This window comes from Engraulis encrasicolus, chromosome 10, assembly GCF_034702125.1.
Source record: "Engraulis encrasicolus isolate BLACKSEA-1 chromosome 10, IST_EnEncr_1.0, whole genome shotgun sequence".
Lineage (NCBI taxonomy): Eukaryota > Metazoa > Chordata > Actinopteri > Clupeiformes > Engraulidae > Engraulis > Engraulis encrasicolus.
In genome coordinates this window covers 50,301,587-50,314,142 of record NC_085866.1, presented here as the reverse complement: position 1 = coordinate 50,314,142, position 12,556 = coordinate 50,301,587, and the positions used below count along the sequence as shown (strand labels likewise).

The 12,556-nt window shown below is 46.2% G+C and overlaps 1 protein-coding gene across 1 annotated transcript in view; it reads left to right on the top strand.

Moving 5' to 3' along the window:
• Window positions 1–7,681, top strand: part of LOC134456306 (PDZ domain-containing protein 4-like) — a 16,228-nt gene extending 8,547 nt beyond the window's left edge. Inside the window, 4 exon segments of the mRNA XM_063207676.1 lie at window positions 486–587; window positions 5,228–5,324; window positions 5,433–5,947; window positions 6,002–7,681. Of these exon segments, the coding sequence (XP_063063746.1) occupies window positions 486–587; window positions 5,228–5,324; window positions 5,433–5,947; window positions 6,002–7,573 (2,286 nt within the window). The 3' untranslated portion in view covers window positions 7,574–7,681.
• The last annotated feature ends 4,875 nt before the right edge of the window (window positions 7,682–12,556 follow it).

Sequence of the window (12,556 nt, the reverse complement as noted above, 5' to 3'; positions counted from 1 at the left end):
TTAAACGAGATAACATTCATCAAAACATACATATGGTGCATCTCTGTATGGTAATCTTTTTAAATCAATTGTAAGGATTCAATAACATGCCTGTATGTATCTGAAAAACATTGTGCAACAGCACCGCTAAATTCTATTGTCTTCAAATGTCGAGTGATACAATAGAAACAGTCATGATATAATGGGGCCTACTGTGTCGCAAATGATAGGGCACTTGTTTGCTATGCGGCCAACCTGGGTTCGACTCCCGGCTCGGGTCTTTTGCTGATCCTTCCCCGTCTCTCTCTGCCCACTCGCTTCCTGTCACTACCTTCACTGTCCTGTCAAATACAGGCAATAAAAAAATAACCATCATAATAATAATAATAATAATAATAATAATAATAATAATAAAAAAAATAAAATAAAAAGAAACAGTCATGATGATCTATGTTCTTTATGCATGTTCTTTATGCATGTTCAGTAATGTTGTTTTGTCTCTGCAGATAAACGGTATGGATGTCCAGAACCGGGAGGAGGCGGTGGCTATCCTGACCCGAGAGGACAGCACCAACATCTCCCTGCTTCTGGCCCGGCCCGACATAGAGGTACTGGCAACCAGGGGTGCCGACAAGGGGGGACAAAGGGGACAGTTGTCTAGGGGCCCACGGAGAGAGGGGGCCAGAATTGGGTCCTCATTACATTGTATCTATGGGGCTGGGGGGGCTCTTTCAGATGACTTTGTCCTGGGCCCGGCCAAAGCTGTCAACGCCCCTACTCAGCTAGTAATAACATAGTGGTGTTGTCAGCCAACACGACATACTGTAATACACATAGTGGCTGTGACAAACTGAAATGAGTTGAAAGTCCTGTCGGGTATTTCTGCCGTTTCTGCCGGTGCTGTCAACACAGCTGTATTCTCTTAGCAGTTGATCTATGGTACCTTGGGATCAGCTTCTTCAGTCGGCTGGAACAGATATTAGGCAGGATATTTACTTTCCAAAGTCTCTGATAAACTGTAGAAGAAGTAACGTAAGCAGCAACAGCCACAGCACAACACAGCAGCACACACGTACATGTGCACACACACCGAAAGGGAGATACACACAAACAGACACAGCGACATATACACACATACTGTATACGCACGGATAGACGCACTGAGAGAGTAGTGAATGGGAAGAGGTTGCCCCACCCACCATAGTGATAGCCACTGCATGACAAAGAGTTATTCTTAACTTGATGAAAACATCAAGGACGTTTGAATCAAAGATAAGAGATGCTCTCAGACGAAAAATATTTGCAAGACCTTGAATATAAAAAAGGACGCACCTCTGTTCTGGCAGAAAGTGCTGGAATACGATCATACGGATGTGGTCAAGATCCACTGATTAAAATTCATCCTGCGCACCTACAAGTGATAAAATCAGCTCTGTGTCGGCTAATGTGTCTGATTGAGTAAGCCTTACCTCACTTCAAAGTGCTTCTCGTTTCTCTGGATTTTACATTGAATCGCTTTCAAAATGTGCAATGTCGTGTATGTGTGAAAGAGAATTTGCGTTTCCTACTCCTCTGTCAGCCATAATTTAGCATCAGCCAACTGATGAGCACAGAAGGCTTCTTAATCTTGTCACACACAGAAAAAAACCTTCCATCTGTCTGTCTCACTTCCACGCATTTCATTATGGATATTGCCACTGATACATACAAGTTTCACTTCCTAGAAATGTTTGTGAAGGCAAAAAAAAATCAAGTAGCTGAAATGGGAAAACTCTCAGTGGGGGGAAGCTGTTTCAGATTTTTGTGTGCAAGCTTCAGCTCAGCTTGGCATCATGTATGTAGTCTGGGCCTGGACCACGTGCGGAGCTGCGATGCCACTACCCTTCTTTCATTTAGACACATAAAAGAAGACAGGGACGGTGAGAGGAATGAAAAAGCGGAGAGAGAGAGAGAGAGAGAGAGAGAGAGAGAGAGAGAGAGAGAGAGAGAGAGAGAGAGAGAGAGAGAGAGAGAGAGAGAGAGAGAGAGAGAGAGAGAGAGAGAGAGAGATGAGAGGATATTTGGGGAGAGGTGCATGTGGAGTGAATGGGGAACAGGAGGAAGGAAGGAGAGAGGGGGAGAGAGGGAGCGAGACGGAGGGATAGAAGGGGGGAGAGATGAAGGAAGGGTAGCAGAGGGAGGGGAAACCTCTTTCCTTTTTGTACTGTGGAGTGAAAGGGGAGCAGGATGGAGGGAGCGGGGGGGAGGAGAGATGAAGGCGGGGTAGCGTAGGGAGGGGAAACCTCTTTTTTTCTATTTGTACCGTAAGTGTGTCACTCCCTTGTTCCCTTCAAGGTCAGCCCTGTAGAGAGCTGTGGCACTCCCCACTCCCAGGATAGCCCATAATATTCAATATTCTGTTGATATGGAGATGAGGGAATACAAATCTCAGCATCTTCTTATCTTATGATGTTGTGCACAAACACACACAGACACTCATACACAGACACACACAGACACTCATACACAGACACACACAGACACACACACACAACACTCATACACAGACACACACAGACACTCATACACAGACACACACAGACACTCATACACAGACACACACAGGCAGACTATAGGCCGCCAGATAAACAGACGCGCAGACAAACACACACATGCAATGCATGCACGCAGGCACACACACACACATGCGCGCATACACACGCGGACTCACAAACACACACACACGAAGACTCACACACACACACACACACACACACACACACACACACACACACACACACACACACACACACACACACACACACACACACACACACACACACACACACACACACACACACACACACACACACACACACACACACACACACACACGGAATCTGTATGCAACAAAGGCACATCTCAAGGGCTAGAGGGAACTGCTGACCACATTAGCAGACAAGCCAGAGGGCAGGTAGAGCCATTATCTTAAGCAGTTAATGCACCCCAACACACTCACCACAGCACAACACAACACACACATACATGTGTGCACACACATCGTACAGGAGCACAGACACAGACACAGACACAGACACAGACACAGACACAGACACACACGCCTTTTCCATATTCAGACACAGACAGACAGACACAAATACACACACACAAACAAAGGAAAATCTTGTCTAAAGACACAAAGGAAGGCGGTGGTATAGGGCACTGTGAAGGAGATGGAGAAGTGAAACGAAAGAGAGGAAAATGGGTAGAGGAGAAAGCAAAAAGGGAGAAGAGAAGAGAAGAGAAGAGAAGAGAAGAGAAGAGAAGAGAAGAGAAGAGAAGAGAAGAGAAGAGAAGAGAAGAGAAGAGAAGAGAAGGACGAAGGGGAGGAGAGGAGAGGGGAGGAGAAGAGAAGAGAAGAGAAGAGAAGAGAAGAGGACGAAGAGAGGACGAAGGGGAGGACGAGAGGGGAAGGAGAACAAGAACTGGAAAGCGGCAGGGTGAGGGTAAGGGGGGGGGGGGTGTTAGAGATTCCACAGACACACATGGAGAGTGAATGCTTGAAGGCGTTGCATTAATAAATCTGTGAAGTGAGATTGTGAGATTAGGGGCTTACATGACTGCCAATAGACTAGAGGAACATGGGGACTGGAGACATACGGAAGCAGATGCAGAGCAGATGAGAGGATGATAAAAGAGATACGGTGTGTGTGTGCGCGTGTATGTGTGTGTGCGTGCGTGTGTTTGCACGTACAGTTTGTTTATGTGTGTGTGCAACGCATACGCGTTTGTGTGTGTGTTAGTGACCGAGAGAGACAGAGAACGAGAGAAAGAAAGAGAGAGAGAGACAGAGGGAGAGACAGAGAGAGTGCTAAGTGAGACTAAGAGAATTATCTGAATGCACAGCCGCTGCATAGACGTACACTACAAGAGCACTTAAATCAAAAATAAATGAGACAACAATCAATGATACTCGCTTTTCCGTTCATGAATATCGATTGGACAAGATCAAACCTGACAGTGTCTACACTATAACGGAGATCTCAACACCATTTATTTGATGTAAAACCTGACAAACTCCAACAACATTCGCTGGCAAATTGAAAAACATTTACAAGGAATCTCCATTAAAATTTAAAACAGTGTGTTCCCAGTCATGAATGAAATTTGCAAGTCTAGTGCATATTTTTTCAATAATATATGCAGTACAGAGAAGGAACAATTTACTATGCATTTTGAAAATACATATTCATTGCAGTGCAACTTAACATTACTGAACATGTACAATGAGAATATTAAACATATATGGTACAGTAGAGTAGACTACCAGGTTCACAAACAGGTTAATAAAAGATAGGAAAATGATTTTATAACGATTGTGACACTACTATAGTTGCAATGGGAATACCCAGCTCTATTGTAAGCCTCTTCTGACTACCAAAAAAGCAGTTCCTTGAAAATATCGATTTCATGATAGTTTGCATTGTTTATGCTGGGTTGTATGCCACTGGCAGCCTGCCTGTGTCTGGCAGCCTGGCATATGGGCAAGGAAATCAACAGGGAGGGGAGTGGTCAGTTGTCCGGGGCCCAGGGAGAGAGGGGGGCCCAAAATTGGGTCCTTATTACATTGTATGTATTGGATGGGGGACCTCTCAAATGACATTGTCCTGGGCCTGGCAAAAGCTGTCAGTGGTCCTGCATATGGGTCTTTGGGTCAGTCCGGTCTGGTCTGATTGGTGGAGGCGGTCCGAGCCCTGGGGGTACCCTTTGTCCCCAACACAGATGGAGTTGGACCTGCAACAGCAGCCAAATACACACAATACACTCTTATCCCACATCCAGACTGTCGGGAGAGCGTATTTGTTCCTGGCTTTCACAGGATGAGAATGTAGTCGCTCACATGGTCTCAGACTAGCTTGGTACAACACTGCCCCCTGAAGGTACAGCTGCATGCAAGCAGAATCAAGGTAGTCTGTATTGTCTGTGAATGAATCCTGCAACCATTGTGCACCATCAGCATTCACATCATATACTGTGAACAGACAACTTCCCGCTCAATGAGACAACAACCGTATTGATTCCTGTCTATTGATTTCCAACTCTGTTGTTGTTTTTCTAGGCATAAAAGTACAGCCAAACAGAACTTCTATAAAAAAGAAGGTTGACCTGATCCCACCTACTCTCATTTCTCTCTCTCTCTCTCTCTCTCTCTCTCTCTCTCTCTCTCTCTCTCTCTCTCTCTCTCTCTCTCTCTCTCTGTCTTGTGCAGAATGAGAACCAGCTGGACGTGGACGAGCTGGAGATGGAGCTTCAGCTTGGACTCGAGGTGTTGGACAATGCCATCCACCTGCGCACCAGCCCTCCCTGTGATCATGGAGGTGCCCAGAGGAGGGCGCCCTGCTTCCTAGGGGAGGTCGGAGGTGGAGGAGTTGGAGCTGGAGGAAGAGGAGGAGGTGGAGCTGGAGGTGGAGGAGGTCGCGGGGCTGGAGGACCACCAGGCTCCCTTGGTAACACAGCGACGCCGGCACCACAGCCTCACACCCCTCCCTCGCTGTCTCAGGCCCTGCTGTGGCACGCCGTGCTGAGCAACAGCCAGGAGCTAGACAGCGGCGTGGGGCGCACGGACGAGAGCACGCGCAACGACGAGTCCTCGGAGCACGACCTGCTCGCCGACGACGCCACCAGCGCATGCACCACCAACGCCACCAACACGCCGGGCAGTCTGCGCAAGTTCCACGCCATCCCACCCCCGCCGCTGCTGTCGTCAGCACGGGACCTGCACTTCAGCAACGACTCGCTGCTGGGGCTGGAAGCTAACGGGGGAGGAGGAGGAGGAGGGGGCGGGGCTGGAGGGGTCATAGGTCATGAGCCGACCAATCACGTGGTGGACGCTCTGGCCTCCGTGCTGCTGCCTGGCCTATCGGAGGAGGAGTGCATGCGCTATCGAGAGCTCCTCGAGATCCGCTGCTACTACGAGAAGAACGGCAATGCCTTGCTGCTGCTCGGCAGAGGAGATGTGCTGGGCAGGGCTAACGGTGGGGAGGCGGGATTTGTTGTCGGTGAGGCTGGTGGGGCGTCGCTGGACATGAACCGCAACGAGAGCCTGATGCGCCACGAGCTGGCCCTCCTGGAGGAGGAACTGCGCCACCTGGAGTTCAAATGGCGTAACGTGCTGCGAGCACAGAAGATGCAGCAGCTGAGAGAGCGCTGCCTAAAAGCATGGCCCAAGGAGGAAGAGGAGGAGGAGGAGCAGTGTGATGCTGCAGGGCTGGAGGGGGCCAAAGGTGCACAGGCCCAAAACATGGAACCTTTGAGGCACGAGCTGTCGGACATTAACGAGGTTCCTGAGAGAGAGCGCTCGGATAAGGACAGCACCAGCGCCTACAACACAGGTGGGGAGAGCTGCAGGAGTACCCCGTTGGCCACTGGCTGTTTCCCCTCCCCCTCTGCATCCGCCCACGGAGGTCACGGAGGAGACGGAGGAGACTCCAGCGCCTCAGCCACCTTGCGGCCCGCTAAGACTCACGGCAGGTACCGGAACCGATTGGATCAGCAGGAGACACGGGGAGGCCAGAACATGAATCACACCTACTCGCCCAGCACCAGGAGGAAAGACAATGAACGGGGTGAGAGCCAAAATGGTAGTAGCCCCTCCTCCAGGGTGCGATCCCTGTCCCGCAGCGGAAGGGGCGCAGGTGGGGCGAGCCACAGCCAGAGGAGGGGGTCGGACGAGGGCAGGAGGGCCCCCAAGGCTAACGGTGTAACTGTGACTGGTGGGCGTAGCGCAGAGAACAGTCCCTACCTGTCCAGGCGCCGCGGTGAGTCTCGGGTGCCACAGCGCTACCAGAGCTGCATGCAGTTGCGCTCGGCCTCCACCAGTGAGGGACTAACCCTCCGGGAGTATGACGAAGAGCCCGCTGGAGCAGTGCTGAGCCCCATTAAGGGGGACAAGGAGAACCTTGCTCCTGTTACGGTGGAGAACTCTACTAATGCTAACTGTGCTAATGCTAACTCTGCTGGCCTTGCTAATAGTGCTAACAATGCTAATCCAATGATCTTACCCCTACCTTTGCCTCCGCCCCTACCGCCAACCCCACCACGCATGGAGTGGAAGGTGAAGATCCGCAGTGATGGCTCGCGTTACGTGGCCAAGCGCCCTGTGCGCGACCGCCTGCTGAAAGCCCGCGCCATGAAGATTAGCGAGGAGCGCAGCGGCATGACAACGGATGACGACGCGGTGAGCGAGATGAAGATGGGCCGCTACTGGAGCAAAGAGGAGCGCAAGCAGCACCTGCTCCGCGCTCGTGAGTACCGCCGCCGCCGCGAGTTTATGATGCAGAGCCGGCTGGACTTCCTGCGGGAACGTGACAGTGCAGGCAGGGACTGTGAACAGGCTGGCGGGGCCACGGGTGGCAAAGGTGGAGCGGGCCTACAGGACTGCCCTGGGGGACACCAGGCCTCCATCCTGGAGCTCAGCCAGAAGAAGAGCATGAAGAGACGCAACCGCAAGATTCTGGACAACTGGATCACCATCCAGGAGCTGCTGGCCCATGGCAGTCGCTCTGCGGATGGGCAGAAGGTGTACAACCCACTGCTCTCTGTCACCACGGTGTGAATGTTTCAGACCAGGAGGAATGAAGAGGAGAAGGAAAACTAATCAAAGGCAGAGAGGCTGAGAAAGAAATGGATAGGAGGAACACAAGAATATTAAGCTAAGTACTTGTACTAAACAGTACTAAGTGAAAATGAAAATTAAAGATACAAATTCTGTAAAACCACATGCTGCTATACATTATGTAGTTAACATTAAAAGCTATGAGGTTAATCATGATAAATTCATCTCATACACTGTGAAAATTCAAAGTTCCCCAGAGAACCTTAAGCTTGGTAATGTAGAGGAACCCCTAAAAGTTCTCCAAACAATGCAAAAGGAAGCTATGAAGCGGTTTACTTGTAAAAATGCTCATTTCAAAAATATCACATTTAGGGTGCTGAAACGCACCTGTCACAATTGAGTTTTTATTTTTATCCACATGTAACCAGTGCCTATACTGTATGTGGCAAACTGGTTATTTTTAGAACCCTGAAGTGTGCTCTTCCTTGGAGTATTCCCAGACCTTTCAGGTCCTTTAGAGCAGTGGTTCCTAACCTGAGGTGTGGGCACCCCCTGGGGGTGCGCCAGAGATTTCAGGGGGTGCACGGAATTTTGTTTGTGTTGAGGTTGTGACCAAAACTGGGCTTGCAAACATTATAACTAGGCCAAATCAGAACCAAATTAATACATGTTTTGGTCCCTATGTAGAGGCATTAAGATATTGATTTGTGTCTCAAGCAAGAATCATTGTAATTAATCACTTCAATACTTTTTCAGTGTGTATACCTTGTCTTTGGAACAGGTAAGGGGGTGCTTTAAGAAAAAAGAAGTTAAGAACCACTGCTTTAGAGAATGTTGAGGGTTCCTTTTGGGTTCATCTACCATCCAACAAAAGGTTCTTTGAGGAACCTTGACATTTTTACAGTTAAGTTCATACTCAGACATGTAATATCATAATAATAACAAAGCATGCCCCCACATATAGAGTCTCATGGATGGTCTCCTTTTCAGTCCAGCCAGATGATCAATGAATGTGAATTTTTCATTAAGATGATTTGATGCCTGTACCTTTCCTAACCTTTTTATCAGGAGAATGTACGTAACCTTTGAGGTTGTCCTTGTATGAGTTTTTTAAAAAGAGTATCCAATTGCCAAGTCTTTTTTATGAAAGCTTGCAGTGCCATAATAAGCATGACATGACAGAGTCTTACTCAAGGTTCACTCCCTGTACAAACATGATGTATCAAACAGTATACAGCATCAAATCACCAAGAACATAGTCTGAACAAGACCAAAAATGACAGAAACCCTAAACAACAGATGCCTTACGGGTTTTCTGTGATATCTGTCTTTACTTGTACAGTTTATGTCTGGGTCATTTCACGTGAAATCAGACACTTTGGGACCCGACCGACCCGGATTTCAATCATACTTGGTGTGCCTTTTCAGTAGCAAGGTAGCACCACAGAACTGCATTGGTTTGAATCTGACACTAATATTAAAGGAGAAACAGACTAGGAAAGGTTCACATGTGAGGGTAGGACACTATACATTCAGCCTTGAATATATCAGTCAGTGTTAGTCACAAAAAGATGCCTGTGGTGTTGTTTGAAAGCTCTTTTCTGGCTCTACATATTACACAATCACCTTGGAATACAACTACTCTCAGAATATGAATTATGATAAATTGAAAAATTTAAAATTGAATATCTAAAAAACTCATATTTTAAAATGGCCAGTTCCTTGTTCAAACGTAGCCGGCAATGTCATGAGCAGCACCTAAAATGCTGGTGTTCGGTTTGTTATTCATTTCAGAGAGAATTTGACTCACAAATATGGCGTCATACAGACCACTTACTAATAATATGGTAATACCATAGTAGCATCACATGACAAAACAAAAACAAAACAAAAATGGTCAGTGTCCTTGATCCCAGGTTTCAGAAACTAAGGCAGATGTCCATTTATACACACCAAATGATGATATGTGAATGTTTGAACATTCCTTCTCTGTGTACCTGTGCCATCTTCCCTTTACCGTACTTTAAAGAGATAATCAATGGCTACACTCTCATTTTGTACTCTACCAGTGCATTTGAAGCAACAGCTGTGTCTTTTGTAGATAATGTATAAGTACGTCCCGTTGCAGTTACAGGTTCCACTACCAGAAGCACATCCTGATGATCCATGACAAGTCTATCTGGTCTGAAGGGAAAAGTGAAGGATGGAGATGGCCCATGAGGATGCAGGAAGTTCAGTTTCACCTCTCCAGTGCTCGGCATACATTCCTCAGCACATGCTAGCCACCAGTTGCCATCATATACAGCTACAACATACCCTTTGATGCTTGAAAATGTAACACATTCCTTTACTGAGCTCACTCTTTCAACTCTGCCTTCTCTGAATGCTCAAAATGGCCTAACTTCCACTGTGTCCATTGACAATGGGCAGAAGCTGTGTAGTTTTTGAGTACCTGGAATAGTTCTTGCAGATTCAAACCTTTTAAAACAGGTTCTCAGCTTCATGATGGTACATCTCTGTTGTGGCAAACTGGCAATGGATGTTCTTGACATTATCCTTGACTGACTCCCTTGAACCAGGAACGTTTTTAAAACTATAGTTTTGTAATTCAAGATGCTATTCAATCATCTCACTGGAACAACCAGTGCAGGCCACAATCCATCCATTTGTATGCTACTACCAAGATCAGTTGAAAATGGGAAAATAATCTGTTTTGTTGTTATTTCAGACTGCAACATTCATGATACAATTGCTGTACATCTGTTTCAGAAGCTCCTAATTCAGTTCCTCAGTGACACTTCATCAATGACAGAACATCCAAAGAAGATCCTATATTTTTTCTGATGGCTGTGCTGCACAATATAAGAACCTTAAAAACACAACAAATTTGAGCCACCACGAGGCAGATTTTCACATACCTGCAGAGTGGCACTTTTTTGCCACATCACATGGCAAAGGTCCATGTGATGGCGTTGGAGGGACAGTTAAATGTCTTGCTGCACGAGCAAGTCTACAACGTCCTATTGACAATTAAATTGTAACGCCATACCAACTGTTTGAATTTGTCAAGGATAATGTCAAGAACATCCATTGCCAGTTTGCCACAACAGAGATGTACCATCATGAAGCTGAGAACCTGTTGAAAAGGTTTTAATCTGCAAGAACTATTCCAGGTACTCAAAAACTACACAGCTTCTGCCCATTGTCAATGGACACAGTGGAAGTTAGGCCATTTTGAGCATTCAGAGAAGGCAGAGTTGAAAGAGTGAGCTCAGTAAAGGAATGTATTACATTTTCAAGCATCAAAGGGTATGTTGTAGCTGTATATGATGGCAACTGGTGGCTAGCATGTGCTGAGGAATGTATGCCGAGCACTGGAGAGGTTAAACTGAACTTCCTGCATCCTCATGGGCCATCTCCATCCTTCACTTTTCCCTTCAGACCAGATAGACTTGTCATGGATCATCAGGATGTGCTTCTGGTAGTGGAACCTGTAACTGCAACGGGACGTACTTATACATTATCTACAAAAGACACAGCTGTTGCTTCAAATGCACTGGTAGAGTACAAAATGAGAGTGTAGCCATTGATTATCTCTTTAAAGTACGGTAAAGGGAAGATGCCTGTTCAAACATTCACATATCATCATTTGGTGTGTATAAATGGACATCTGCCTTAGTTTCTGAAACCTGGGACCATGGACACTGACTATTTTTGTTTTGTTTTTGTTTTGTCATGTGATGCTACTATGGTATTACCATATTATTAGTAAGTGGTCTGTATGACGCCATATTTGTGAGTCAAATTCTCTCTGAAATGAATAACAAACCGAACACCAGCATTTTAGGTGCTGCTCATGACATTGCCGGCTACGTTTGGACAAGGAACTGGCCATTTTAAAATATAGGTTTTTTTAGATATTCAATTTTTAATTTTTCAATTTATCATAATTCATATTCTGAGAGTAGTTTTATTCCAAGGTGATTGTGTAATATGTAGAGCCAGAAAAGAGCTTTCAAACAACACCACAGGCATCTTTTTGTGACTAACACTGACTGATATATTCAAGGCTGAATGTATAGTGTCCTACCCTCACATGTGAACCTTTCCTAGACTGTTTCTCCCTTAATATTAGTGTCAGATTCAAACCAATGCAGTTCTGGGGTGCTACCTTGCTACTGAAAAGGCACACCAAGTATGATCGAAATCCGGGTCGGTCGGGTCCCAAAGTGTCTGATTTCACGTGAAATGACCCGTCTGTGTTCTTTCTATTGGGTCATTTTGTGTCTGTGTGTGTGCATTTCTTGTGTCCAAACCCTGTACATACTTTATTGTCGAACTGTGGAGGATTTAAAATATGTTGACAGAAAACATTAATAGCACAAATAAATAAACAAGAGCACAACCGATAACAATCAATCAATAGCTGAAAAAGTGCGTTTGAAATAGATACTGTGCACGGTTTCACAGCTATGGTCCCTGAGAACCTCAGAGAAATTCCGACACACCGACCATTTCATCAGTCGTTTTGTTCCAACACAACTGAAAGCCATGTTCGAAAAGATATGGGAGTGTATGGGAGCTTCCTCCTAACTTAGAGCTAAAGAGACACTTGATGACTGTCAAAACATGTTCTGAAGAGTTTCTCTGAATGAACCACCAGCTAATCTTAATTACCACAACCATTCAGCTAAGTCCATAAGCTAATTATTGCAATCACATGTGTTAGCAGAAGAGGCATATAAGAAATATCTGGCAGGTGTTTTGCTTTCTCCAGTTTGTCCAACCCTGTCCAAAGGTTATGTAGGAGGACTGTGGTGTTTGTGCAGTTATAGGCAAGACATTAATTCAGTCTCAAGGGAGCTGTGTCATCATTTTCTCTGGTCCACTGATAAAGTCCAGAATGCTGTATTTCTGTCAGGTAATATTACATAAAAACACATGAATGCACATAAGGATGATGGGGATGCGCAGAACTAATGC